This window comes from Danio rerio, chromosome 14 (genome assembly GCF_049306965.1).
Source record: "Danio rerio strain Tuebingen ecotype United States chromosome 14, GRCz12tu, whole genome shotgun sequence".
Taxonomy (NCBI): Eukaryota; Metazoa; Chordata; class Actinopteri; order Cypriniformes; family Danionidae; genus Danio; species Danio rerio.
The window spans coordinates 352,501-380,000 of record NC_133189.1 but is presented as its reverse complement, the minus strand read 5'-3'; the positions used below and the strand labels follow the sequence as shown (position 1 = coordinate 380,000).

At 40.4% G+C, this 27,500-nt stretch overlaps 4 protein-coding genes across 8 annotated transcripts in view; 2 read left to right on the top strand and 2 right to left on the bottom strand.

The window, feature by feature from the left end:
- Positions 1–2,137: 2,137 nt before the first annotated feature.
- Positions 2,138–8,061, bottom strand: LOC137489834 (uncharacterized). Of its 4 annotated transcripts, none has more exons than XR_012390107.1 (7): positions 7,948–8,061; positions 7,159–7,316; positions 6,227–6,495; positions 5,887–6,054; positions 5,638–5,748; positions 5,336–5,439; positions 2,138–5,085 (listed from the first exon to the last, which is right to left on the bottom strand). XR_012390107.1 is itself a non-coding variant. In XM_073922408.1 (7 exons), the coding sequence occupies exons 1-7, from the start codon at positions 8,036–8,038 to the stop codon at positions 5,047–5,049; spliced, it is 915 nt and encodes a 304-aa protein (XP_073778509.1). In that variant the 5' UTR covers positions 8,039–8,061; the 3' UTR covers positions 2,138–5,046. The 4 variants fall into 4 exon arrangements, 2 of the variants coding, with proteins under 2 accessions (XP_073778509.1, XP_073778510.1); XR_012390108.1 differs by having other exon boundaries at positions 7,159–7,313; XM_073922408.1 differs by having other exon boundaries at positions 5,336–5,414.
- A 1,612-nt stretch (positions 8,062–9,673) lies between these two features.
- Positions 9,674–14,868, bottom strand: zgc:92045. Its single transcript, NM_001002390.2, is given in 4 exon segments — positions 9,674–11,696; positions 12,067–12,253; positions 12,789–12,864; positions 14,734–14,868. Coding segments are annotated over 4 exon segments (396 nt in total). The 5' UTR covers positions 14,750–14,868; the 3' UTR covers positions 9,674–11,579.
- A 1,081-nt stretch (positions 14,869–15,949) lies between these two features.
- LOC141377645 (F-box/LRR-repeat protein 12-like) lies at positions 15,950–26,622 on the top strand. Of its 2 annotated transcripts, XM_073922405.1 has the most exons (6): positions 15,950–16,350; positions 21,227–21,444; positions 22,248–22,323; positions 23,191–23,480; positions 24,631–25,050; positions 25,580–26,622. In XM_073922405.1, the coding sequence occupies exons 1-6, from the start codon at positions 16,021–16,023 to the stop codon at positions 25,758–25,760; spliced, it is 1,515 nt and encodes a 504-aa protein (XP_073778506.1). In that variant the 5' UTR covers positions 15,950–16,020; the 3' UTR covers positions 25,761–26,622. The 2 variants fall into 2 exon arrangements, with proteins under 2 accessions (XP_073778506.1, XP_073778507.1); XM_073922406.1 differs by lacking the exon at positions 23,191–23,480.
- Positions 26,623–27,357: 735 nt separating this feature from the next.
- Positions 27,358–27,500, top strand: part of tmem107 (transmembrane protein 107) — a 3,635-nt gene continuing 3,492 nt past the window's right edge. The window contains exon 1 of the mRNA NM_213211.1: positions 27,358–27,385. The gene's annotated coding sequence lies outside the window, so the exon portion shown is untranslated. The remainder of the gene's footprint in view (positions 27,386–27,500) is intronic.

The window sequence follows — 27,500 nt, the reverse complement described above, 5'->3', positions numbered from 1 at the left end:
TAGAGGAATTCTCTATATTAAGTATATAATTATTATATATACTATATCAATATAATTATTGTATCAAAATAAATGCCATAACTAACTATGTAACTATATAAAATGCATGTTTATTTATTTAGCATATTTCATACAAAGTAATAATTCACAGTGTCTAAAAAATAAACATTAATAAACAAAACAAAATACAAGTATAAGAAACAAAATTATTTAAAACTAATTAAAAATGCCTAAAAAAATGTAAAAGAAAAGAAAGAGATTCGCAAATATAGGCTAACTTAAAATCCAGAGAAACTGAATAAAATCTTATTTTTTTATAATTATTTAATAATTATTTATCATTGGTATTTTCATCAATAAAATGTGAAAACACAACTTTTATTTACTAAGTTCAAATAAAGATGATTGCTTGGATTTACTACGTTTTTTAAGTTAAGTGGTTGTAAACAAATTAAGTTGAACATTACTAAATTTAACTAGTTTGTTTAAATTCAACACATAAATTGTTTGCAACAATTTTGCAGACATCATTATTTTCTGAGTAGCTTTAAAGTACAAGTAATCTTTTTAAATAGCGATTGAATAACCTTATAAATCTCTACAGGATGTACACTCGGTTTGTCTGTCTGTGGTCAAACATCGCCATCTAGTGTCTGAACACAAGCACGACTGGAGAGTGGTCTGCACGGTGCAGAGCGCATGCGCATTTACACCCACCTGTCCAACTGCTGGTTAATGCAAATGCCTAATCAGCCAATCACATGGCAGCAGCTCACTGCATTTAGGCATGTAGACATGGTCAAGAGGATCTGCTGCAGGTCAGAGTGAGCATCAGAATGGGGAAGAAAGGGGATTAAAGAGACTTTGATCGTGGCATGGTTGTTACTGCCAGACGGGCTGCTCTGAGTATTTCAGAAACTGCTGATCTTCTGGGATTTTCACGCACAACCATCTCTAGGCTTTACAGAGAATGCTCTGACTAAGAGGAAATCTCCAGTGAGCGGCAGTTCTGTGGACGCAAATGCCTTGTTGATGAGGCCAGAGGTCAGAGGAGAATGGCCAGACTGGTTCCAGCTGATAGAAAGGCAACAGTAACTCAAATAAGCACTCGTTACAACCGAGCTCTGCAGAAGAGCATCTCTGAACACACAACACGGCCAACCTTGAGGCGGATGGGCTACAGCAGCAGAAGAGCACACCGGTGGTGCCACTCTACTAGTAAGGTGTACCTAATAAAGTGGCCGGTGAGTGTATGTAAAGATGCGCATGCGTTATTGTATTTGGTATTATTTAATATATAATATGAATAATACATGGTGTACTTCATTTCACTTGGCGTACTTGGTTTTACATTACATTTTGCACATTTACTGTGAGGGCTGGGTTTAGGGTTTATTTGGTTGCATCCTCAGATTCCATATGGGGTTTCCCATGTGGGTTTCCTCCGGGTGCTCCGGTTTCTCCAAACACATGCGCTGCAGGGGAATTGGGTAAGCTAAATTGTCAGTAGTGAGTGTGAATGGAAGTGTATGGGTGTTTCCCAGTACTAGGTTGCAGCTGGAAGGGCATCCGCTGTGTAAAACATAGGCTGGATAAGTTGGCGGTTCATTCCGCTGTGGCGACCCCAGATAACACTGTGTACACTTCAGGAACCAGAGGACACATTACTATTATTATTATAATTATTACTATTAACTAAAGTGAAAAATATTCAGAATTTTGGCAGTTCATTCCGCTGTGGTGACTCCTAATAAAGGATGGAGGACAATAAGTAAATAAATGAAGAACATTTTAACCATATAGAAGGGGCAGCATGGTGGCGCAGTGGGTAGCCCAATCACCTCACAGCAAGAAGGTTGCTGGTTTGAGTCCACATGGAGTTTGCATGTTCTCCGTGTTGGTGTGGGTTTTCTCCGCAGTACAAACACATATTAAAAGGGAATTGGGTAAGCTAAATTGTCTGTGTATGAGTGTAAATGAGTGTGTGGGTGTTTTCCAGTACTGGGTTGCAGCTAGAAGGGCATCCGTTGCGTAAAGTATATGCTGGATAAGTTGGCGGTTCATTCCTCTGTGGTGACCCTTGATTAATAAAGGGACTAAGCTGAAAAGAAAATGACTGACACATGAACTCATGTGAACATGTTTTCATGCTTTATTAAAGTTCACTCTTCATCCGCGGAGTAATAGTCCTCCTGACCGGATGAGCAGTGCAGGTGTGGCGGTAGCCCCTGCTCCTCCTCCAGATGCTCCAGCGCACGGATCTCCTCCAGTACGTCTGCCGGTAAGCTGATCTCCAGCGGCCGCTCCATCAGCAGCAGTTTCCGGCAGTAGTGTCTCTCGGTGCGGTCTACGGGCTTCGGAGGGAAAAGCTCGGTGCTCAGCAGGGCTTTGATCGGCCGGTCCCGCAGGTTTATCCGCAACACGCGGTGCGGTCTCCCGGGCACCCGCGGAGGCCGAAAGTCCCACCAGTTCTGCTCGGTTTCCCGCAGGAAGCGCTGCAGGTTCCGCAGCTTCAGCAGGCTCCGGGGCCCGCGGGTGGGGAAGCGCAGCTCGTGCTCGAGCTCGAAGTCTTCTATCCAGTCCCAGTGCTTGGGTCTGGTCCTCCGTTTGACTTGTCGGCGGAAGGCCTGCAGCTGCTGGTATTTGCTGTGGATGTAGGAGCAGCACTCGTTTATCTGGGCCGCGATGGACCTCGCAGTTCTCGCAATCGTCTTCGCCATCGCGCGCTGGGAAACAGTGTGAACAGCAGTAAACTGGAATGCAAGTTTGATAATCCGACAGAGAAATGACGGTTTAAAAGAACCCGCGCGTGTTCCGAGAGTGACGTCAGAGCCAGCAGCACGCGCCTTCCAAAAATGACGTCAATCCCAGCAGCCAGCAGTTGCTGTTACAAGTGATTATTTTCTGTACTTGATGATTTGGGGAACTTACTGTGTTATGAACGCTTTATGACTGTTCGTGACTTTCCTACTCACTTCAGAGATTCTAATACTGTTCGTAGAGATATCCCCACTGGTGTAATGCATCTGGGCAATAGTCATATACAATACATTAAAATAATAAACATAATCATTTATGCATCACGGTGGCACAGTGGGTAGCACAATCACCTCTCAGCAAGAAGGTCACTGATTCAAGTCCCGGCTGGGTCACAGTCCAATCACATGCGCTTTAGGGGAATTGATCAACTAAACTGGCCGTAGTGTACGAGTGTGTGTGTGTGTAAATGAGAATGTATGCATGTTTCCCAGTAATGGGTTGCAGCTGGAAGGGCATCCGCTGAGTAAAACATTCTGGATAAGTTGGCGGTTCATTCCACTGTGGCGACCCCTGATTAATTAAGGGAATAAATCGAAAAGGAAATGAATGAATGAACAGATCCATTTAATTCCTCAGCAAAGTCATCGTATTGTTCTGTGAGGCAGATTCTGTTGGGTTGCATTAGTTAATAATGTAGACTGGAGAAAAGCTTGGTTGTTGCCTTATAAATACTTTCTTCCTAATAAAAATAAAGGCATTTTAAAATACTGCAATAAAAATCTCATTTATTTACAAATATGTTGATATTCCGAGTCGTTCTCCAGTTTGTGGTAAGGATGATGAAACTGTAAAACTTTTATTTTGTATGTGTGAATGTGTGAAGTTTTGGTTTGACTTGCATTATTATTTAAACACTCCTCCTATCTTTAAGTTTAAAATAAATTATTTATTATTACATAGATTTTGCACATGAATCTGAAGACTTTATCGTTTTTATTTTGTTAGGAATTTTTGTTTTCCACATTTTCTGATTGAAGTTGACTGCTTAAATCCTTCTGTATGTGCAACAACAAAAAATGTGTCCGATTTTTGTTATTACAGTTGAAGTCAGAATTATTAGCCCCCCTGTTTATTTTCCCCTGTTTATTTACAGGTGACATTACCTGCTGTTAATGTCACTTGTATTTTCCCTCTCTTGTATCTCTCTTATATTGATCTCCTGATTGTAATTGTATATTTTCATTCATGAATTTAAGAAAATAATTGAAAACATTTTTGCAACAAGCGATACAAGTGAACCATTCTGTCTTTCGGATGAGATGTTAAACCGAGGTCCCGACTCTCTGTGCTCGTTAAAAATCCCAGGATATCCTTGGAAAAAGAGTAGGGGTTTAACCCTGGCATCCTGGCCAAATCTGCCCACTGTCCTCTGTCCATCATGGCCTCCTGACCATCCCCATATCATCACTGTCTTCATCACTCTGTCTCCTCTCCACCAATCAGCTGGTGTGCAGTCTGGTGCAGTATGGCTGCCGTCGCCTAATCCAAGTGGATGCTGCACACTGGTGGAGGATGAGGAGATTCCCCTCAATGTGTGTAAAGCGCTTTGAGTGCCCAGAAAAGCAGGAATTAATATTATTGTTATCATATAGTTTAGATTATGTATTACAATACCCTTAAAATTTGAATTAAATACATTTTATTAACATCTACCCCAATCTTCACAGTGTAAAAGCAGTAATATACTCGTATCATTTATTAAATTACCCAGTAAACAGTATTTTATTAAGGTCTACCCCAAACTTAAGCCCAACCCTTACAGTACTGTAAATATATACATATAATTGTTGTACAATGTCACAAAAATGATGCTATATTTATGCAAGTAGGCTCAGTGGTTAGCATTGTGGCCTTGGAAGGTTGCTGGTTTGAGTCCCGGCTGGGTCAGTTGGTGTTCCTGTTTGGAGTTTGCATGTTCTCCCCATGTTGGCATGGGTTTCCTCCAGGTGCGATAGGGGAATTGATGAACTAAATTGGCCATAGTATATAAGTGTGTATGGGTGTCTCCCAGTGCTGGGTTGCAGCTGGAAGGGCATCCACTGTGTAAAACATATGCCAGAGTAGTTGGTGGCTCATTTCGCTGTGGCGACCCCTGATAAATGAAGGACTAAGCTGAAGGAAAATGAATGAATGATGCGAGTATCTGCAGCTGTATCCCTTCTAAACTTTACCCATTAAAACTGAGCGTGTGTGTGTGTGTGTGTTTGTGTGTGTGTGTGTCGATCCTCATGGGGGTTTGAGGTGTCCAACTGATGCCTGTTGGCCCTGGCAAAGACACAAAAACATTAAAACAAAAGAGCTTTACATAAAAACCATGAAATGTGTGTATGTGTGTGTGTCCCTGTTTGTGTTTGTATTTGTGTGTATGTGTGTGTTTTTGAGCACATAAATGTGTTTGTATGCATGCATGTCTTTGTGTGTATGAATGTATGTTTTCATGCGTGTCCATGTTTGTCAGTGTGTGTGTGTGTGTGTGTGTATGCATGTCCGTGTATGTGTGTGTGTCTCCATGTACCTGCTGTGTGGTGAGCTTCAGCAGATCCTCATACAGTGTTCTCCATCGCTCTGCTTCAGTCTGCAGCTCCTCATCCCACCTGTCAGAAACACACCTGGGTTTGACTTCATAACACACACACACGACACACACACACCCAAACACTTGATTTACATTTCCTTGTCTACCATAAAAGAAAAAATTAACACACCTTGGTCCTTATGCGCATTTAAAAGAACTATGTGTCTCTCTGTGTGTGTGTGTGTGTGTGTGTGTGTGTGTGTGTGTGTGTGTGTGTGTGTGTGTGTGTGTGTGTGTGAGACCTGCTGCAGTGTTCAGTGTGTTCGCTCCTCCTGACCGTCTCCAGCTCCACCTGTAACCTGTTCACCTGCAGCTCCAGGGACTCCTTCTCACCTGACAGACAGTCCTTAAACCTGCACACACACACAAACAGACATATGCATATACACACACACACACACACAAAGACACACATAGAGAAAAAACACACAGACATACACACAATTATATACAAAAACACAAGCATCAGTGTGTGTGTGTGTTATTCTGACCTCCTGACGCAGCTCATCCAGCGCCGCTGCTGCTCACACACCCACTCACACTGATCCGCCGTGCGCCGCAGTTCCTCCAGTGTCCTCTGGTGGGCGCCACGCTGAATACACACATCCTGCAGCACGGCATCATGGGAAATCTGCAGCTCCGCCAGCTCTCGTGCTTTACTATCGAAAGTGATGCGATGTTCCACGTTAAGTGTGAATTTAACAAAAATGAGCAAGATGGTGAGATATTAAAGCCGCAATATGGTTTTCACCACCAGGGGGCGTGTGTTCAACTCAAATAAACTCATCGTTTAAGGGATGCAGCAACTGGCTTTACAGATTGCTTTCTCACCTGTTCAGCTGCGTCTCCAGCTCCTCTATAGTCTGCGTCTTTGACTGAGCCTCCAGGTGGAGCTGCGCCTGCAGGACCTCTGCCTGCTGTGCTCTGAGCTGGGCCTCCTGGTGCAGCTCGTCCACCAGGCCCATCAGCTTCGCCTCTGAACTCTGCATCTGCTGTAGGTCACAGCTCACCTGCTCCAGCTGCAGACCCAGAAGAGACGCATCCCTACACCTGTCCTCCGTCACCGACAACACACACTGCTGGAGGACATCTGCCTGCCTCTGCCACACACACACACACACACACACACACACACATGCGCATTTATACATGTTTATACACACACATAACATACATACACACATAACACCCCCACACAAACAACACATACATACACACACTCAAACACACACATTTATATATATATATATATATATATATATATATATATATATATGGCGGCACAGTGGGTAAAATGATTGTCTCACAGCAAGAAGGTCACCGGTTTGAGTCCCAGTTGGGTCAGTGGGTGTTTCTGTGTGGAGTTTGCATGTTCTCCCCGTGTTGGCGTGGGTTTCCTCCGGGTGCTCCGGTTTCCCCCACAGTCCAAACATATGCGCTATAGGGGAACTGATCAACTGAATTGGCTGTGGTGTATAAGGGTGTGTGTGTGTGTGTGGAAGGGCATCCGCTGTGTAAAACATATGCTGGAATAGTTGGCGGTTCATTCCACTGTGGTGACCTCTGATTAATAGTAAGCCCAAAAGAAAATGAATGATTATATATATACAGCCCCGCCCCTAGATGTAGAGAGGAGGAGTCAGATCTCCACCCATTTAGCTCTACTTAACAGGTGTGTGTAACCTGATGTTGTCATGGAGCACACTGCTGTAGATTTATCCTGCTGTCTATCTCATGAATGTGTGTGTTGTTGTTTTGTGTACCAGTTGCTGCTGGAAGCGCTCCTGAAGTTGCTCATATTTGATGTTCAGCTCAACATTCAGCTGCTCTTTCTGACGCACACACACCGCCAGAACCTCCATCTGAGCCTGCAGGGCCTGCTGACGCTCAGCGGACACCAGCAGCTCCTGCTGCAGCACTGCTGTGACACACACACACACATGAACACACACACATACATGTAAACACACTTACTTGCTCACACAAGCGTTAACATTTAAAGAACATTGAGACAACCTTAAACAAACGCTCTATAAACGTTAATTCATGAAAAGCTACACACGCATGAGGAGCGTTTTCTGTTTCGATGCGCTGATGATGTTTATTCAACTGAGAAACGGTATAAAACATGTCCAGGAGGAATATTTCAGTCAGCATGGAGGATCTGCGCTAGATGTTGTTCTATTTTTTATTAACATTTAGAGAACAACAACAAAAAAAGAGGCAGAAGTCGAGAATGTCAAACAACTCCGCGATAGTGAGCACATTGGAGGAAGAGAGAAGAAAATAACTACATAAAACCATACATAAACTACAGATTAACATGTAAAATATTCATTCAAAATGACTATTAATGATGAAACACGTATTAGAAATGCAAGAATTCACAGTATAAATACACAAATCATCAAAAAGTGCGTATATGTTCGGTGTTTTTGCGGTCTTTTTGTCACAGTAGATTCAGATTCAAAGTCTTGACGCATTCTTGAAAGTGTGAAATAGGATTTTCTTAAGCTTTCCCGATAGTTTGTCCTGTGGAAACGGACTCTTACCTTTCTCCTGAGACAGTCGGATGCATTTAGCGGTGAGATACTGAATCTGGCCGAAATCTTCATCTCTGTCCACCCTGAAAAACCTCCTCATCACCTCCAGTCAGAGCGCTCACTACTGAAACACGAGGAGGATGAAGATGAAGGACGCGTCGCGCTGCAGAGCGAAGAAACGCCGAATATACAGAAACACACACAAGCACACACACACACACACACACACACACACACACACACACCTCGACCTGCTCATATTACACTGACCAGCGTTTATTTTGGGGATGCTCTTTTGTTAGAGCTTCTTGGTTTGTTGCGAAAGCTTTAACTGTGTGAAAGGTTTGTGGTGATTTCTCTTTAGATTATAGACAAAATAATGAGTCAAAATAAAGAGTTTTACCTTAAACAAGAAAAACAATCTGCCAAGGGGATAAACAAAATAATCTGATGTCAAAACCAAAACAGGATTATTCTGCACGTTTTATGGAGAAACTCTCTTCATATTAGACTCGTTATTTCTGAAAACACTAGATAGTGCTCGTCTAGAAAATGCTGACTGATTTTCAGTATTTTCAGATATGTGGAGTAGAATCTAGACAGAAAGCTTTGTTTGCAGTGTAATTTCTCAATCCATGCTGATTTGAATATTTGAAGGTGCTGTACATCCACCAGGTGTGTGTGTGTGTGTGTGTGTGTGTATGCAGGCATGTTTCAGCCTCTCCTTCATTCCACACATAGTAAGAGCAGCTGCTGGACGCCTTCACTCACAATCATTACTCCATATTACTCCGCCTGTATTATATTATATTATACCTTATACTTATGGAAAACTACACTATTGAGTCATTTGTTTATACTACTGTATTATGTTACCATAGCAACTGTAGAATCACGACAACAGATGAATTACTGTAGATGTTACCATAGCAACTGTAGAGCCACCTCGATAGATTAATTACTATAGGTGTTGTTACCATAGTAACAGCAGAACCACCTCGACAGATTCGTTACTATCCAGATGTTGTTTCCATAGCAACTGTAGAGCCAACTCGACAGATTAATTACTATATAGGTGTTGTTACCATAGAAACTGTAGAATCACCTCGACAAATTAATTACTATGTAGATGTTGTTACCGTAGTAACAGCAGAACCACCTCGACAAGTAAGTTACCATACAGATGTTGTTACCATAGCAACTGTAGAATCACCTCGATAGATTGATTACAGATGTTGTTACTATAACAACAGCAGAACTACCTCGACTGATAAGTTACTATACAGATGTTGTTACCATAGCAACTGTAGAATCACCTCAACAGATTACTATACAGATGTTGTTACCATAGCCACAGCAGAACTATCTCAACAGATAAGTTACTATAAGATGTTGTTACTATAGCAACAATAGAACCACCTAGACAGATTAGTTACTATACAGAAGTTGTTACAAAGGCGACAGTAGAACCACCGCACCAGATTAGTTACTCTATAAACGTTGTTACCATAGCAACTGTAGAGCCACCTCAACAGATTAGTTACTATAGATGTTGTTACCATAGCGATAGTAGAACCACCTCGACAGATTAGTTACTATACAGATGTTGTTACCATAGCAACTGTAGAATCACCACAGTAGATTAATTGGGTTAAAATTGCTATTTACTGTAACTTACTATAGTATTTTTTCATGTGGGAGACTTGAAAAACAATTCAAACTCATATAAAACAACTTTTTTTTTCAAAAATGGTATTTATTTTTAAAAAAAGAATGATAAGGAGGAAACAATGTTACTAGTGCGGTTTCTGCACTGACAGAGATATAAAATAACAGAAGCGTTAAAGTCCGCATGAAACAGCCTGATAACCCATTCTACCTGTATATGAGGAGTCTGTGTGATCTTCAACATCACACCAGTGAATGACGGGACTTGACTTTAGCATTGACTGCATGTATGGAAACACTTCAAAATATAGCACACAACATGAAGGCCAACTCTAGGGTGGATATTAAACAATATGCACTGATGAATCATTGAAAACCGCTTTCATGTCGACTTTAAACAGTCAGACCAACTGCGTCATGATTAGTTGCGGAGAGATTTAAAGAAACTGGTGTTTATTAATAATATCACCTTAAATGATGATCAGGAGCTAGCCTACATACTTCATACGTCTTTTTCTGCTCTTACTAACAGTCAAAGAAATGGTTTCTGGAAAATTTCCAGTCTCACGACAATTCGTAACTTCTTTAATTTAGTGGCTAATTCGTTCATTTGTAGGATCTCATTCGTACATTTTAATATGATTTGCTCATCCCCCAATGAGGGCTAGGTTAAGGGGTGGGGTTTGGTGTCTCATCTTTTTTAAAAATGTATGTTTTTATACTAATATAATCATACGGAAATTGTACAAATTAGCCACGAGTTAGCCTCCTTTAATAAACTGTAATTTTTTTACCAGTATAATAGCACGCAATTTGTACGAATTAGCCAAGCCTCATTTTATAAATAGTATGTTTTAATACCAATACAATCGTATGGAATTTGTACGAATTAGCCATGTTTGGTGCCACACATTTTATACATCGAACACAATGCAAATCATAAGGAATTTGTACTAAATAGCTAAGTTTGGTGCCATGCCTCCTTTTATAAACTGAACGTTTTTATACCAGTATTATCATATGGAATTTGTATGAATTAGCCACGTTTAATGCCACGCCTCATTTTAAAAATTGCTCATTTTTATACTAATATAATTGTATGGAATTTATATAAATTAGCTTTGTTTGGGGCCACGCATTTTATAAATTGTATACATTTATATGAATATAATCATATGGAATTTGTATGAATTAGCCACGTTTGGTGCCACACCTCCCTTTATAAATTGTTTATTTTTATACCAATATAATCGTATGTAATTTATACAAATTGGCCACAATTGGTGCCACACCTCTTTTTAAAAATCGTATGTTTTAATACCAATATAATTATATGGAGTTTGTACAAATTAACCACACCTCCTTTTATAAATAGCCTTTTTTAATACTAATATAATAGTATGGAAATTTTATGAATTAGCCACATTTAATGCCACGCCTCCTTTTATAAATCGTATGTTTTCAGACCAACATAATCGCATGGAATTTGTATGAATTAGCCACGTCTGTGCTGTTTATAAACCGCACGTTTGTATACCAATATCATTATATTCGTATATATGAATTTGAATATTACTTTAAACAAATTGGCCACATTTCTGACAACACGTAATATAGTTCCGTTTCCTCGTGAGACCAGGCTGGAAATTCTGCATCACTATAAAAATAAAAATCAACACAACGCTGAAATCAATCATAATAATAACCTTCATCTTACAATGTTTAATATAACAGAACAGAAATGTAACAAATAAATAAACCCAGAATAAAAAGCAAAGCAGTAACAGACTGAAGTCAGACTCTGAAGATGACAGCGTTCATGTTTCGGCCAGTGTTTTCGCTCGACCACCTGAACTCATGGAGCGCGAGAAAGGAAAGCGACAGAGCAGACGCGTCTAACAGAATTATTGCACTGATTCCTGCATGTATGGATGGCGGCGGGTATAAATAAAGATGGAGAGAGTCGGTCTGCTTCACCACTGCTGCCAGCTGAAGTCGTCATTGGAGCCGAACACCAGGAAGAAGCCCAGGATGGTGGCGAAGATCACGATGTTTCCCGTCAGCACCAGAGCACACGCTCCCCACGCAATCTGCAGACAGTCAGTCACTTCATTACGAATACATCTAGGCTTCAGGTGACCCTTCACAGCTGTTTGATTGACAGGTGATCCAGCCAATCATAAAGCAGATATTTTATGTTCCTCCTCTCTCTCACTCACACACACACACACACTTAATCAACAAACAATCAACACATGCAATCAACAAACACATACAACACTACACACACGCCACACTTAATCAACAAACACCACACACTGGACACAAACACTCCTCAAACTGTCCAAAAAACACTTCACACACTGTACAGTATAACTCTACAAATATCTGCATATGATTCCAACATTATGTTTTCACAGTGTGTGTTTGTGTGTGTGTTTGTGTGTGTGTAATATTTACCACGGCAGCGCGGGCGAAGATGATGGGCAGGCCGAACGCCGACACCACGATGCCTGTGGTCAGGAACACCGCCAGCTCCTTACAGGCATTACTGGCCGAGTCGGAGTCCTCCACCACACGCCGAGAGATGCAGTGAGGGAGCGGACAGAGGATGTAGAAGAAGAGCAGGAACAACGGCCAGTACGCACTACACACACACACACACACACACACACACACACACACACACACACACACACACACACACACACACACACACACACAAACACACACACACACACACAAACACACACACACACACACACACACACACACACACACACACACACACACACACACACACACACACACACACACACACACAAAGTATGATTAACAAAGAACACGTTAATACAATCAAATACCACACACATGCAGAAACACACACACACACGCACGCACACGCACACACACACACCAGCGTTAAAACAGTCCAACCCCCCCCCAACCAAACAAACAAACAAACTCCAGTATACACAACACAAACACCAGTGTTAACGACTCCACACACACATTAGTGTTAACACAACACAACACACACCGGTGTTACAAACAAACTGCCACCCCACACACAAACATCAGAGATAATGCTCCACACACACCCGTGTTAATAACAATCACCACACACAAACAAACCAGTGTTAACAGCGCACACACACACTAATGTAAACCTTCAGACTCACTTGTAGACAGGTAAAGCACAGCCCAGCATGAGGAACATCAGGCCGATGGCTCCTCCAAACGACAGGCTGATCAGAGCTGAAACACACACACACACACACACACACACACACACACAGATTAAAGAGACTCCGCATGGCTGACATTCACAGCGCGAGTTCAGCGATGATTTAACAAACATTAAATCATCACTGGGCGAGAAAGAGGAGGAACAGATACGGACAGTGACTCGCTCGGGTTGCCAGATCTTGGTGGAACAAACAACAAACAAGAACAGGTGCATTACACACTGGAAACAAATTCAATACTTAATATTGAAAATACTACTGATATTCAGTTATCCAGACCAGTTTATTAACTCTAATAAAAGCCCACAGACGCTTAGAATAACTGGACATGGCAACCCTGCACAGCCTGCAGTGTGTGCATTTTGCTGAAACTTACATTAGACTTCATCCAGTTTAGTTGATCAGTTCCCCTATAGCGCATGACAGTGTGGAGGAAACCCACGTCAACACGGGGAGAACATGCAAACTCCACACAGAAACACCAACTGACCCAGCCGAGACTCAAAACAGCGACCTTCTTGCTGTGAGGCCACAGTGCAACACCACTGAGCCACCCCTGTGTCACCCCATTATTATTTTCTTCATCTTTTATGATTATTTACATCCTAAACGTTTGCACAATCATGACCGCTTTAATTATACATAAAATTGTTAGTCACTAATTATCAAAATTTCCCAGAGATAGTTTGCAGCTGGAAGTGCCTCCACTGCATAAAACATATGCTGGAATAGTTGGTGGTACATTCCACTGTGGCAACCCCTGATTCAGGGACTAAGCAGAAAAGAAAACGATTGAATAATTAGCAAAAGTCTAATGTAAGGCTCGGTGCTGTCGCACTGTGAAAATATAAAATATGGAAATATTTTAGTTAATATTTGTATTTTTTAATATTATATTTTATAAATGTTACTTCATATGAGCTAAGATAATCAGTTGAATAAATAATTGTGATTGTGGAATAAGACAATAAACTGTGAACCCTAAGAGCACGAGTAGCCCCCGTGTCTCTCTCTCTCACACACACACTACTCATGCCTCGTGAGAGGTCAGATGACATCACAATCCTTTGTGTGTGTGTGTTAATGAATATAGATGTGTATGTGTGTGTATAGTTGAAGACAACACTATTAGCCCTGCATGTTTCATGATGTTTAGAGCAGAATTGTATTCTCAGTGCTTCTGTTTAGTTTTTCTTCTGTAGCCTTATTTCTGAAAACTGCTGTGGGCAATATTATTAGACCTGTAACGAACTAAATAATTATGTTTCGATGACTTGCCTAATTAACAGGTTAATATGAAGAGTTTAGACGCAAAAACTCCTCTAAAATGAGCATTTTTATCAGGCTCCTGTGTGTGTGTGTGTGTTCAGTATTGTCACTTTTATGGCAAAGAATAAGTCCTTTTCCTTTACATATTTTTTGAAATATCTCAACATAAACAAAGGAGGCTGAGAAAAAAATGTTCATTTTCGATGGAAATTTCAGACAGCACTTAGAGGTTTTTGCATCTGAACTCTTCATATACTAGTTAATATAATAATGTGTATAGACACACACACACACACACACACACACACACACGTAAATATACTCAGACGTGTACATCCACACACAAACACAACAGACAGTCTGTTTTATGAAAGGATGTTAATCTCTACTAAAAACACAATATAAGTTACTCAAATGTACAGAAAGAGAGAGAGAGAGAGAGAGAGAGAGAGAGAGTGTGTGTGTGTGTGTGTTTGTGTGTGTGTGTGTGTGTGTCTGTGTGTGGATGGAGGCTGTAGATCTGCGGCCGCTAATAAACCTCAAACAGCTATCGCTTGAACACTATACAAACACACACACAGAACACACGCGCACACTGAGAGGTGTTTACCTTTAATTCCGGCCATGGCGCAGGTTTATAAACACACTAATTAATTACAGACCGAACAATTAAAGCTGAGGAAACTCCTCGCGCTGATGATCCTCCGCTCCGCTAGCGCTGCCCTCCACACTGCGCATGCGCGGAACAGAAGCCCTTCCGGTGAGCATCAAAACAATCGGTAAATGGGATACAGCTGCGGATACTCGCATCACATCAATAAAGCGTTTTTTTTAAACTGTGCAAGAATAATTAATATTTTAACATTACTGTGAAGGTTGGGATTGGGGTTGGAGAAGAGTAGACGTTATTAAATTACAACTAATGAGTACTTTAATAAGTAATATGAATAATATTTTGAATAATTACTGTTTTTTACATTACTGTGAGGGCTGGGTTTAGGGTCGGGGTAGGCGTATTGGTGTAGACGTTAATACAACACAACTAATGGTAATTTAATAAATAATTCCCCGTACTTTCCGGCCGCAGCTGTATCCCTTCTAACACGCCGTCCCTTTATGATTAAAAATAAAGGAATAAAATCACATAATTTTCCATTGAATACCATTTATTTTTATGCGAATTATAATGCTTGCTTTATGAAAAATTTAATGTTTTTATGCACGTTCTATATTCATAAATGCACATTTTCAATTTGCAAACGCGTCGTTTTTGTAGTATTTATGCAAGAAATGTAAATTATTTGATAACAATCCCAGATTCACCTAACAAGAAAGCACTTAAAACATAAACAATCTGCACAGCCTATAATTTGTTTAATTTAATTCGTTTATGGCGGGTAAAAGGCACTAAGCCAAAAAGAAAACGAATGAATAAATGATAATTCATTTATAAAAATGTAATTCGTTTAATTAAATAAAATTATTTAATTATTATTTTTTATGCTTTAATATTTCTTAAAGGAAGTAAAACTATTTTTTACTACCCATTTACATTTAAAAATAAAGAAATTTCCATAAACCATAAGTAAATTTATAAAAAGTCCTCTTAAAGAATTGAAATATCCTTATGTTTGAGCTGCAGGTCAGTCCTTGGACTTTGTGTTTTATGTTTTATATGAAAAGTCAATTCACATCAAAGATAGTCTAAATGTAAATTCCTAAAGTAGTGCATTTAGTCAAAATTATCGCTCTAATAAATTGCATTGTTTTTATAGATAATTGTTTTTAGTATTTGGTTTATAAAGAACCCGTTTTGCTGGAACATTGAGAGACAGTTCGTGTCTTTTATTTTGTATGTACGGTGTTGTTGTCCGTGCGTGTGGAACTGAGAGGAGGAATGGCGGCATCAAGTGGAGGAGGAGCAGTGCAGGCGGTTGGCAACGACTGGATTGAGAATGGTCAGGAGTGGGGAGACGGAAATGACGGATCAGGAAATGAAGTAGAGGAGATGGAGGGTAGCGAGAGTTGCGAACCGTGGACAAACTGTAGAGGTAAAAAGCGGAAAAAAAGAAAAAACAAACTAGATAGTGACGAAGAAATGAGATCCAAAGTAAAGGAAGGAAATGAAGAGTATAATGTGTTTGTTAGACTAGTACAGGAAGGGGCGACATTTGAGGATTGGAGTCCTATACAACTAACGAAAGCTCTGTATAAGGAGATTGGGGAGGTAAGATGTGCTAAAAAATTAAGGAATGGATGCTTATTGGTGTCATGTAAAGATGAGGCTCAACAAAAGAAAGCAATCAAAGTAAATAAAATAAATGGTAAAAAAGTGAAATGCTCTGAGGTCTATGACAGAAAACTTATAAGAGGAGTAATCACAGGCATACCGGTAAGTGAGTCATTAAACAACGTGATTGAAGGAATAACGAATGCTAAAATAAAAGAAGCTAAACGCTTAAAAACAAGATGGAACGGAGCCATATGTGACAGTCTTTCAATAATGCTGACATTTGATGAAACAAAACTACCTGACAAAGTCTTCATAGGATACATGAGCTATGAAGTGAAAATGTACATACCACCGCCTGTTAGGTGTTACAAATGCCAAAAATATGGTCATATTGCAGCGATCTGTAAAGGGAAAATGAGATGTAGCAAATGTAGTGGAGAACATGAGTATGGACAATGTGATAAGGAAGCAAAACTCAAATGTTGCAACTGTGGTGGAGAACATAGTTCAGCATACAGAGGGTGTGAGGTAAATAAAAGAATGCAAGAGATACAGAGAATAAAAGTCACTCAAGGTATATCTTATGCAGAAGCAACAAAGAAAGTTAGGCCTACAAGGGAACAGATGGGTCAGATGCCGACAATGAGAGAAGAAAGGAAAGACATGATTAAGTGTAAAAAATGTGATAAAATAAAGGAAGAAACACTGATTGTGGATAAAAATGAATTTGTTCTCTTTATGGCAGAGGTGATAAATTGCTCAGCACAGACAACAAGTCGGACGGAAAGGATTAAAATAATAGTTAAAGCCGCGGAAAAATACATGGGTATTAAAGGAATCCCTTGGGAATCAGTGAGAAACACGTTAAATGAAGAAGTTCAGCAACAACAGTCACAAGCATGGGGTGGAGTTGCATAATGGTAATATTTATACTGCAGTGGAATGCGAGGAGTTTAATATCTAATGGTCAGGAATTTAAGAAATATATAGATGATTTAAATGAAAAACCTGATATAGTGTGTGTACAAGAATCATGGTTAATATCAAGACTAGAATTTAATATTAAAGGCTATAATGCAGTAAGAATGGATAGGAAAATAGGTAAAGGTGGGGGAATTATTACATTTATAAAAAAAGGTATCCAATATAGAGAAGTAAAGAGAGGGAATGAACTAGAATATGTTATTGTGGAGGTATGGTCAAGTGAAGGTAATATTAAAATAATAAATTTTTATAACCCATGTAGATTGTTAGAGAGGGAACAGTTAGAAGAGATATGGGAGGGTATTAATGGAAAAACTATCTGGTGTGGAGATTTTAATGCACACAGTACATTATGGGGTAACAGAAATGATAATAATGGGAGAGTAATTGAAGAATTTATTGAAGAAGAAGAGCTAGTGTGCATTAATGACGGGACAGGAACTAGATTGAATACAGCAAGAGGCACAGAATCAGCAATAGATATTACAATAGTTACAAAAGATATTGCAGATAGGTGTGAATGGGAGGTATTAAGAGGTAACACAGTTGGAAGTGACCATTACCCAATCAAAACTCAAGTAGGAATAGAATGCGCAAAAGAAATTGAAGTGAGAGAGGAGAAATGGATTTTAGAAAGAGCAGATTGGGATAAATTTAGGGAAATCAGTGAAGATTTGTTGCAAAAGATTGAGGATAACTTAGATGTTGAAAATATGTGTAAAAGAATTAGTGGGGGAATAATTGAGGCAGCAAAAATGGCAATACCTAAATCAAAACCTAAAATAATTAATAAAATTGTTCCATGGTGGACAAAGGAGTGTAGAAAAGCTATAAAGGAGAGAAACAAAGCTTTTAAAAAAATGAAAACGACACACAACTTTCAAAATCTCATGAAATACAAACAAGCACAGGCAATAGTTAGGAAAACGGTTAAAAAATCAAAAAAAGAATATTGGAGACAATTTTGTGAGTCAATTGGTAGAACAACGCCAGTAGAGAGAGTATGGGGAATGATCAAAAAAATGAAAGGAAATGGAAAAGAATATGGATATCCAATGCTGATGGATGGGCAGAGGGTTATTATTAATAATAAAGAGAAAGCAGAAATTATAGCAAGAACATTAATTAAAGTACACAGCACAGACAATTTAAGCCAAGAGGAAAAAAGAGGGAGGGTGGAGACTTATGAAAGATATCAGTTTGATTTAGGGAAAGATGACGGGGATCAGGTACTAAATATAAATTTCTCAGGGACTGAGCTGAGTAGGGCATTAAAGAAATTAGGGAAAACGGCTCCAGGGAGAGATGGAATTTGTTATACTATGTTAGAAAACCTAACTGATAAAGGAAAGGAGGTGCTGTTGAAGTTGTATAACAAGATATGGGAGGTAGGAGTTATTCCAAAAGAATGGAAAAAAGCAGTTATCATTCCCATTAAAAAGCCTGGGAAAGATCCCAAACAGCCAACCAGTTATAGACCAATAGCCCTAACATCGCATATTGGAAAAACGATGGAAAGAATGATTAATGACAGATTAGTGTACTGGGTTGAAACTAAAAGAAAGATAGGAAATTATCAAAGTGGATTTAGGAAAGGTAGAGGGACAATGGATCCAATCTTGAGGCTTGAAGATGATATTAAAAAAGCACAGGTTAACAGGGAATCAGTAATAGCGGTGTTTTTAGACATAGAGAAAGCATATGACATGTTGTGGAGAGATGGAGTGTTAATTAAACTTAACCAAATAGGAGTTAAAGGACGCATATTGAGATGGGTTAAAGAATTTTTATCAGAAAGATCCATAACAGTTAAAATAAATGGTACATTTAGTGAATGTTACAGAGTTGAAAATGGCACACCACAAGGGAGCATTATTAGCCCTTTTTTGTTTTCTATAATGTTTGATGGGATCTTTAAGGAGATAGAAAATAATACAGGAGTTGCATTATTTGCTGATGATGGTGCGATTTGGAAAAGAGGGAGAAACATAACATTTATAATGAAGAAAATGCAACAGATATTAAATACAGTGCAGGAATGGACAGTTAAGTGGGGATTTAGAATATCTCAAGAAAAAACTAAAGCCATGTTATTTACCAAAAAGAAAATAAGAGAGGATTTAAAATTGAAATTGGGAGGTAAAGATTTGGAGAATGTTGAATCTTTTAAATATCTGGGATTGTGGTTTGATAGGAGACTTACATGGAACACACATATTAGTAAAATGGTGGATAAATGTAAAAGAGTGTTAAATGTAATGAGGTGCCTATGTGGTGTAGACTGGGGTGCTAGTAGAGTGGCATTAAAAACAATTTATACAGGGTTGATAAGATCAGTGATCGATTATGGATGTATGGTGTATGGATCAGCTGCTAATACAACATTAAAACAGCTAGATGTAATCCAAAATCAAGCATTAAGAGTATGCTGTGGAGCCATGAAAACCACACCGGTAGCAGCATTACAGGTTGAAATGGGAGAGATGCCTCTACACCTTAGGAGAGATCAGCTGGAGGTAGTATACTGGGCGAACTTGAAAGGCCATAATGAAAATCACATAGCACAGACAGTTCTGATGCAATGCCAAGAACGAGAGAAACGGGGCATTAAAGGGTATGGATGGACAATACAACAAAAAATAAATGATATGGAAATAGATACAATAAAAATTTCGCCCACTATAGTATTTCCAGTAGTTCCCACATGGCTGCTTGATGACTTGGAAGTTGATTTTGAAATAATGAAAGAAAAACAAGAAAATGAGATTGACAGCAAACAAGTGGAAAATTATATAAGAGAAAAATACAGTGAAACAACTGAAATATACACAGATGCATCAAGAATTGGACAAAGGGTAGGAGTGTCATTCAGTATTCCAAAGTTAAAAATTGAAGTTACAAAAAGAATTAATAACAATTTAGCAGTTTATACAGCAGAATTGGTAGCGATATGGTTGGCTCTAAAGTGGGTAGAGGACAATAAACCAATTAAAGCAGTCATTGCGTCTGATTCAAGTTCAGCACTCATAAGTATTAAAAATGTAGTATCAGAATCACGGCAGGACATAATATATGAAATAGTACAGTTGGGAAATAATATCATTAAATCAGGAGTTATCATTTCATTATTGTGGGTACCAGCGCACATAGGGGTTAGTGGAAATGAGATGGCAGACAAGTTGGCTAAACAAGCAGCACAGCAAACTATGATAGACATGGACATCAAATACAGCAAGTCAGAAATCAAAAGTATAGTTAAAACCAAAATATTAGGAAAATGGCAACATATATGGAATAATGGGAGTACAGGACGTCAATATTACACCATACAGAACATAGTTGGGAAAGGTAGGGAAACAAGGAAAAACAAAAAGGAAGAAGACAAGTTCTCAAGAATGAGATTTAATCACACATCACTCAATAGCACACTACATATGATCAACAAACATGCAGATGGGATGTGTGAATGTAACAACCAGGAAACTGTAGAACATGTATTAATGCACTGCCCAATATATCAGACAGAAAGAAATATATTATTCACACAGTTACAGGAAAAACAAGTGGAACCTAACATAAAGAACATACTAAAGTTGAGCACGGGTGATGTATGTTTTAGATATGTTTATAACTATTTGAAAGAAACAGGGTTGATTAATAGAATTTAGTATTTAGATGAATAGTTATCTATATCATATAGAGGTATTATAGAGAAAGAAATATCAAAGTTTGGGACATTTAGTAATTTATTTATATGTATAGGAAAATAATAAAAAATTTTATTTGTAATATTTTATTTATTTTTTTATTTTTTATTTTTTTATGGTTGGGCTTTGTTTAACTATAAAACATGGTTAGTTAACTCCGGATCCACACTCCAATCCAGATGGTGGCGGTAATGCACCAAAAGCTGGTTGCCAACCGCCATAAAACACACAAGAAGAAGAAGAAGAAGAAGTTGTCCGTGCGTGTGTCGCGGCGCCACCGGAGGTTCCGTGTTGAGATGGCAGCGGTGAGGAGCGACTCTCTGGAATATTTCCCCGAAAACATTTTAATCGATATTTTATCCTATTTAAGTGTGCAGGCGCTCGTGCGGAACTCCAGGTATGACCGTCACGAAGCAGCTGACCGTCAGAGTTCAGCAGAACTGTCGCTGTGTGCGCGCGTGTTTATGAGTGGAAGTGCGCGCGAACTCTCTCTGGTTTTGAACTGTTTAGTTAAAACTCGGATTCACAAACACAACCGGAAGTCGGAAACCTAAACACAAACAAACAGGAGAGAGAGAGAGGAGTCTCTTACAGGACTGATGAACATGTGCATAATTACAGAATGAGAGAGATCAATCAAACCTTGTGTTTTTAATATTATTTAGTAATGTTCTGAACAATATATTTAATTTAAAATTGTTTACACAGTCAACAAGACAGAGAAATATTTATTTTATATATGTATATATATATATATATATATATATATATATATATATATATATATATATATGTRTATATATATATATATATATATATATATATATATATATATATATATATATATATATACTCAATATTAACAGGTGCACACATTCATATATTTATTATTTACACATATGTGTGTGTGTGTATGATAACAGTGTATGTCTGTGTGCGTGAAAATGACTGGTGAATGATGAATGTGTGTGTGTGTGTGTGTGTGTGTGTGTGTGTGTGTGTGTGCGCGCGTTAATAGTGATTATTACAGTGTTATTAATTAATATAAATCTATGTGTGGGTATATATGTCACTCTGTATTAATGATAGTGACTGTGTGTGTGTGTGTGTGTGTGTGTTAAAAGTGAATTTAAATGTGCATCTGTATGTTAATAATCTGTGTGTGTGTGTGTGTGTGTGTGTGTGTGTGTGTGTGTGTAGGGTGTGTCGGCGCTGGCAGCAGCTGGTGAAGGATCAGAGACTGTGGCGTTGTGTGGATCTGTCCTCATTGAAGAGAGTGAGTTCTGCTGCACACAGATCCTCTCATTCACAGGGCAAATGTGTGTTTAATGACCATTTTTAATGTTTTTAACATTTGTAATGTTTTTATCATGTTAATCTGGTCCAGCTGCTCCAGTTGTTCATCTGTAATCTCAGATGTCCATTATTTTACTCGGACACTTGTGAATTGGGGATAAAACGTTGCAGTTTCTTATTATTTTGTGGCATCTTTGATCAGATATTAATCTGGCTCATTTCTTCATGAATACATATGCATGGATATGTGTGTCTGTGTGTGTGAAGTTTGTCTGTGTTATTGTGTGTGTCTCTGTGTGTTAATGTTCATGTATATTAATTCATGCATGCATGTGTGTGTAAGAGGTTTACTTATTATTGGGTGTGTGTATATGCATGTTTGTGTATGTGTGTGCTTATACACTCACCGGCCACTTTATTAGGTATACCAGTCCAACTGCTTAACTCAGATGTCTAATCAGCCAATCACATGGCAGCAGCTCACTGCATTGGCATCATGGATGTGCAGCCGACAAATCTGCAGCAACTGTGTGATGCTATCATGACAATATGGAGCAAAATCTCTGAGGAATATTTCCAGTAGCTTAATGAATCATGAAGGGTTAGGTCAGTTCTGAAGGCAAAATGGGTCCAACATGGTACTAGTGAGGTGTACCTAATAAAGTGGCCACTGAGTGTGTGTATGTATGTGTGTAATTCTGTTTGCCTATATATATATGTGTGTGTGTGTATGTGCATGTATGTTGGTGTTATATTATTTGTGTATATTTATTCTTGTGAACAGTGTGTGTGTGTGTGTGTGTGTGTGTGTGTGTGTGTGTGTGTGTGTGTGTGTGTGTGTGTGCAGGTGTCGTCTCGTCTGCTGTGGCTGCTGCTGCGTCAGTATCTGGGTGTGGGTCTGCGGTATCTGCGTGTGCGCGGTCTGCTGTTGTCTGCGCGCGGCGGCTCGTTCCTCACACACTCATGGCTGCAGGCTCTGCGCTGCCGGTGTCCTCGTCTGCACACACTCTCCCTGCTGCATGCAGACCTGCGTGCGTTACAGAGTTGTCGGGTGCTGCCACCGTCGCTGCACACTCTGGAGCTGCACAGCTGTGAGGTGCCGCCCGGGTTCTTCAGCGTAGACACCGACACGCAGATGTGTGTATATGCATGCATGCGTGTGTGTGTGTTATTGTTTGTGTGTGTGTGTCTTATTGTGTGTGTGAGTGCGTGTTATTGTTTATTATGTGTGTTATTGTGTGTGTATATGCAATGTGGGTATTATTGTGTGTGTGTATGTGTGTGTGTGTATGCATGTGTGTGTGTGTTATTGTTCATTATCTGTGTTGTTGTGTGTGTAAATGCATATGTGTGTGTGTTGTTTATTAACTGTATTCTGTGCATGTGTGTATGTATGCGTGTGTTATTGTGTGTGTGTGTGTGTGTGTATATGCATGTATGAGTGTGCTATTGTTTTATTGTGTGTGTGTGTGTGTGTGTGTGTGTGTGTGTGTGTGTGTGTGTGTGTGTGTGTGTGTGTGAATATGCATGTGTGTATGTAGGCTTTTGTGTTATTGTTTATTGTGTTTGTATATGCATGTGTGTGTGTTGTGTGTATGCGTGTGTGTCATTGTTTATTATGTGCTATTGTGTGTGTATATATGCATGTGTGTGTGTTGTTTATTATTTGTGTGTGTGTGTACTGTATGCATGCTTGTTTGTTTGTTTGTGTGTGTGTGTGTGTGTGTGTGTGTGTGCATGTGCGTGTTCATGCGCGTGTGTGCCTGTGTGTGTCTGCGTGTGTGCGTGCGTGTGTCTGTGTGTGTGTGTGTGTGTGTGTGTGTGTATATGCATGTGTTGTGTGTAAATGCATGTGTGTATGTTTGCATGTGTGTTATTGTTTATTGTGTGAGCATATGCATGTGTGTGTTGTGTGTGTATATGCACGTGTGTGTGTTGTGTGTATATGTATGCTTGTGTGTCATTGTTTATTATGTGCTATTGTGTGTGTGTTATTGTGTGTGTATATATATGCATGCATGTGTGTTGTTTATTGTTTGTGTGTGTGTGTGTGTACTGTATGCATGCTTGTTTGTGTGTTATTGTGTGTGTGTGTGTGTGTGTGTGTGTGCATGTGCGCGTTCGTGTTTGTCTGCGTGTGTGTGTGTGTGTGCATGTGCGCGTTCGTGTGTGTCTGCGTGCGCGTGTGTGTGCGTGTGTGTGCGTGTGTGTGTGTGTGTGTGTGTGTGTGTGTGTGTGTGTGTGCGCGTGTGTGTGAACTCATGTTTGCACCTCTCCTGTTCTTCAGCACACAGATCAGCATCCAGACTCTGGTTCTGGACAGCGTGCCGTCGTTCTCGGACCAGCACCTGCGCAGTGTGTGTGTGTGGCCGCAGCTGAGGCGTCTGGAGCTGCGGGATCTGCTGCGCGTGACGGTGGCGGGTCTGAAGAGCTGCGTTCCCCCCGACACACACACACGGCAGATGAGCTGCGCTCCCTCCGGCACACACACCCTGCGAGCGCTCACACACCTGGAGCTGCAGACGGGCGCGCGTGCGCAGATGCTGGCGCTGGGGCTGGCGGAGGGCTGGCCGGGGCTGCAGAGGCTCAGTCTGGGCGGGACGGAGGTCAGTCTGGGTCTGCTGGCGCTGGGACGGCTGCGGGAGCTGCAGTGGCTGCGGCTGCACTCATGCAGACTCGCACACAACATGCTGCTCAGGAGCTTCAGGTGCGTGCACGCTGGAGAAAACACTCTTCTGTTTGTTTACATGACACAACCGTGCAATGAAGCAACTGTGGAGCCCAGAGGAGAGGGCCGTCAAGTCATTCATTCATTTAATCATTCAGCTTAGTACTTTTATTAATCAGGGGTCACCACAGTGGAATAACCTGACAACTTATTCAGTATATGTTTTACACAGCTGCAACCCAGTACTGGGAAACACCCATACACACTCATTCACACACACACACTCATACACTACGGCCAGTGTAGTTGATCAGTTCCCCTATAGCGCATGTGTTTGGACTGTGGGGGAAACCAGAGGAAACTCACGCCAACTTGGGGAGAACATGCAAACTCCACACAGAAACACCAACTGACCCAGCCGAGACTCAAACCAGAGACCTTCTTGGTGTAGAGTGATCATGCTAACCACTGCGCCACTGTGACGCCCAGCCGGTGAATTATTAAAGAACAATGTGTGTGTGTGTGTGTGTGTGTGTGTGTGTGTGTGTGTGTGTGTGTGTGTGTGCAGGTGTGTGCAGCAGCTGCGAGTGCTGGAGTTCAGTGAAGTGGAGTTTGTGGAGGATGAGATCGACACACAGCAGACGAGTGAAGCGGAGCCCGAAGCGGCCCTCAGACGCACTTTACACACACTGCTGCCCTCCTGCACAGTGCACTTTACACACTGCACACACACCGTCAGCACAGACTAAACACACACACACCATCAGCAATGACTGAACACACACACACAAACACACACACACCATCAGCAGTGACTGAACACACACACACACACCATCAGCAATGACTGAACACACACACACACACACTTACCGTCAGCACTGACTGAACACACACACACAAACACACACACACACACACCATCAGCAGTGACTGAACACACACACACAAACACACACACACACACCATCAGCAGTGACTGAACACACACACACACACACAAACACACACCATCAGCAGTGACTGAACACACACACACACACACAAACACACCATCAGCAATGACTGAACAAACCCACATACACACACACACACAGTCTGCTGGAGATGTGTACTGTAATCACACTGCAGCAGTGTTTGTCTTGATTCTAGTCCAGATATCTGTATATCTGTACAGTAGTGTATTCTTGTCTACAAAATGCTTCTTCATTTGGTATTTTTATAGATATTTGGACTAAAAACGAGACACAAACTCTCAGTAAGACGAGCATTTCGCAGTGGTAATTGCAGTGATTTGATTGTGATCATGTTGAGTGTTAATCTGTATATATTGTCTGTGTATGATACTGTATGACTGCAGTGGAGGGTTAATGATGGCATCTCTGCAAATTATTGTGTACATTAATAGTAAAACAATCTACTGATGAACTTTATTTTATTAAATTGCAGTTGTTTTAATGCTTTAGGTAGCGTCATTGATTAAACTCTGTATTACAGACATGAAAATCATTGTATACAGTGGAAAATATAATGAAAAACACATGAGGATGCGTTTGTACAGGGATGTTTGAGTGCCAAAAACTAAATAAAGGACCTGAGAGACAAATGTGACACACGTTTTTGTGTTTCAATTAATCAGTGTGTGTTTGTCAGGGTGTGTATAATGGCAGGAAGCAGGAGAGGTCACTAACGGGGTCTAAAGAAATCATTTTCCTTCAGTTTAGTCTTTTACTTATCAGGGGTCTCCACAGTGGAATGAACCGCCAACTATTCCAGCATGTGTTGTACGCAGCGAATGCCCTTCCAGCTGCAACCCAGTACTGGGAAACACACACACTCATACACTACGGCCAATGTAGTTGATCAGTTCCCCTATAGCGCATGTGTTTGACTGAGAGAAACCGGAGCACCTTGAGGAAACCCACACCAACACAGGGAGAACATGCAAACTCCACACAGAAACACCAACTGACCCAGCCGAGACTCGAACCAGCGACCTTCTTGCTGTGAGGCAACAGTGCCGCCCTATAAATCATACAGAATGCGTTTTCAGAAAGTAAAATTAACCAGTCTCCTGTAAGATGTATGTTTAGATGTAGGTTTGGGAAAAGGCAACGGAAAATACAGTGTGTACAGTATAAAAACAATGGAAACTTGTTTAATGTCTCCAGAATTCGCACAAATGTGTGTGTGTGTGTGTGTGTGTGTGTGAGTGCGTGCGTGCGTGCGTGCGTGCGTGCGTGTGTGTGTGTGTGTGTGTGTGTGTGTGTGTGTGTGTGTGTGTTTGTGTCTCCGCGCCGGCAGGTGGCGCTTTGAAGGCGCGCGCAGTCTGTTGCTGAGGTGACGGTGAGGCGCGCTTGTCTGTGCTGAACGTGTGAGTGAATATAATCTGTTTTCTCGCTAAACACATCTTTATAGTTTGATTAATAGTAAACTGCCGCAGTGATAACCGCGTGTAAACCGTCTGAAACACATTTAAAGACACACCG

Coding starts and splice junctions, on each gene's coding strand:
- LOC141377645 (XM_073922405.1), top strand. CDS start 16,021: ATGGCGGCATCAAGTGGAGGAGGAGCAGTGCAGGCGGTTGGCAACGAC. Junction 22,324..23,190: donor ATCTGTCCTCATTGAAGAGA/GTGAGTTCTGCT, acceptor GTGTGTGTGCAG/GTGTCGTCTCGTCTGCTGTG. Junction 23,481..24,630: donor GTAGACACCGACACGCAGAT/GTGTGTATATGC, acceptor CCTGTTCTTCAG/CACACAGATCAGCATCCAGA.
- LOC137489834 (XM_073922408.1), bottom strand. CDS start 8,038: ATGAGGAGGTTTTTCAGGGTGGACAGAGATGAAGATTTCGGCCAGATT. Junction 6,496..7,158: donor AGCGCTTCCAGCAGCAACTG/GTACACAAAACA, acceptor TGTGTGTGGCAG/AGGCAGGCAGATGTCCTCCA. Junction 5,415..5,637: donor CACACTGAACACTGCAGCAG/GTCTCACACACA, acceptor TGTTTCTGACAG/GTGGGATGAGGAGCTGCAGA.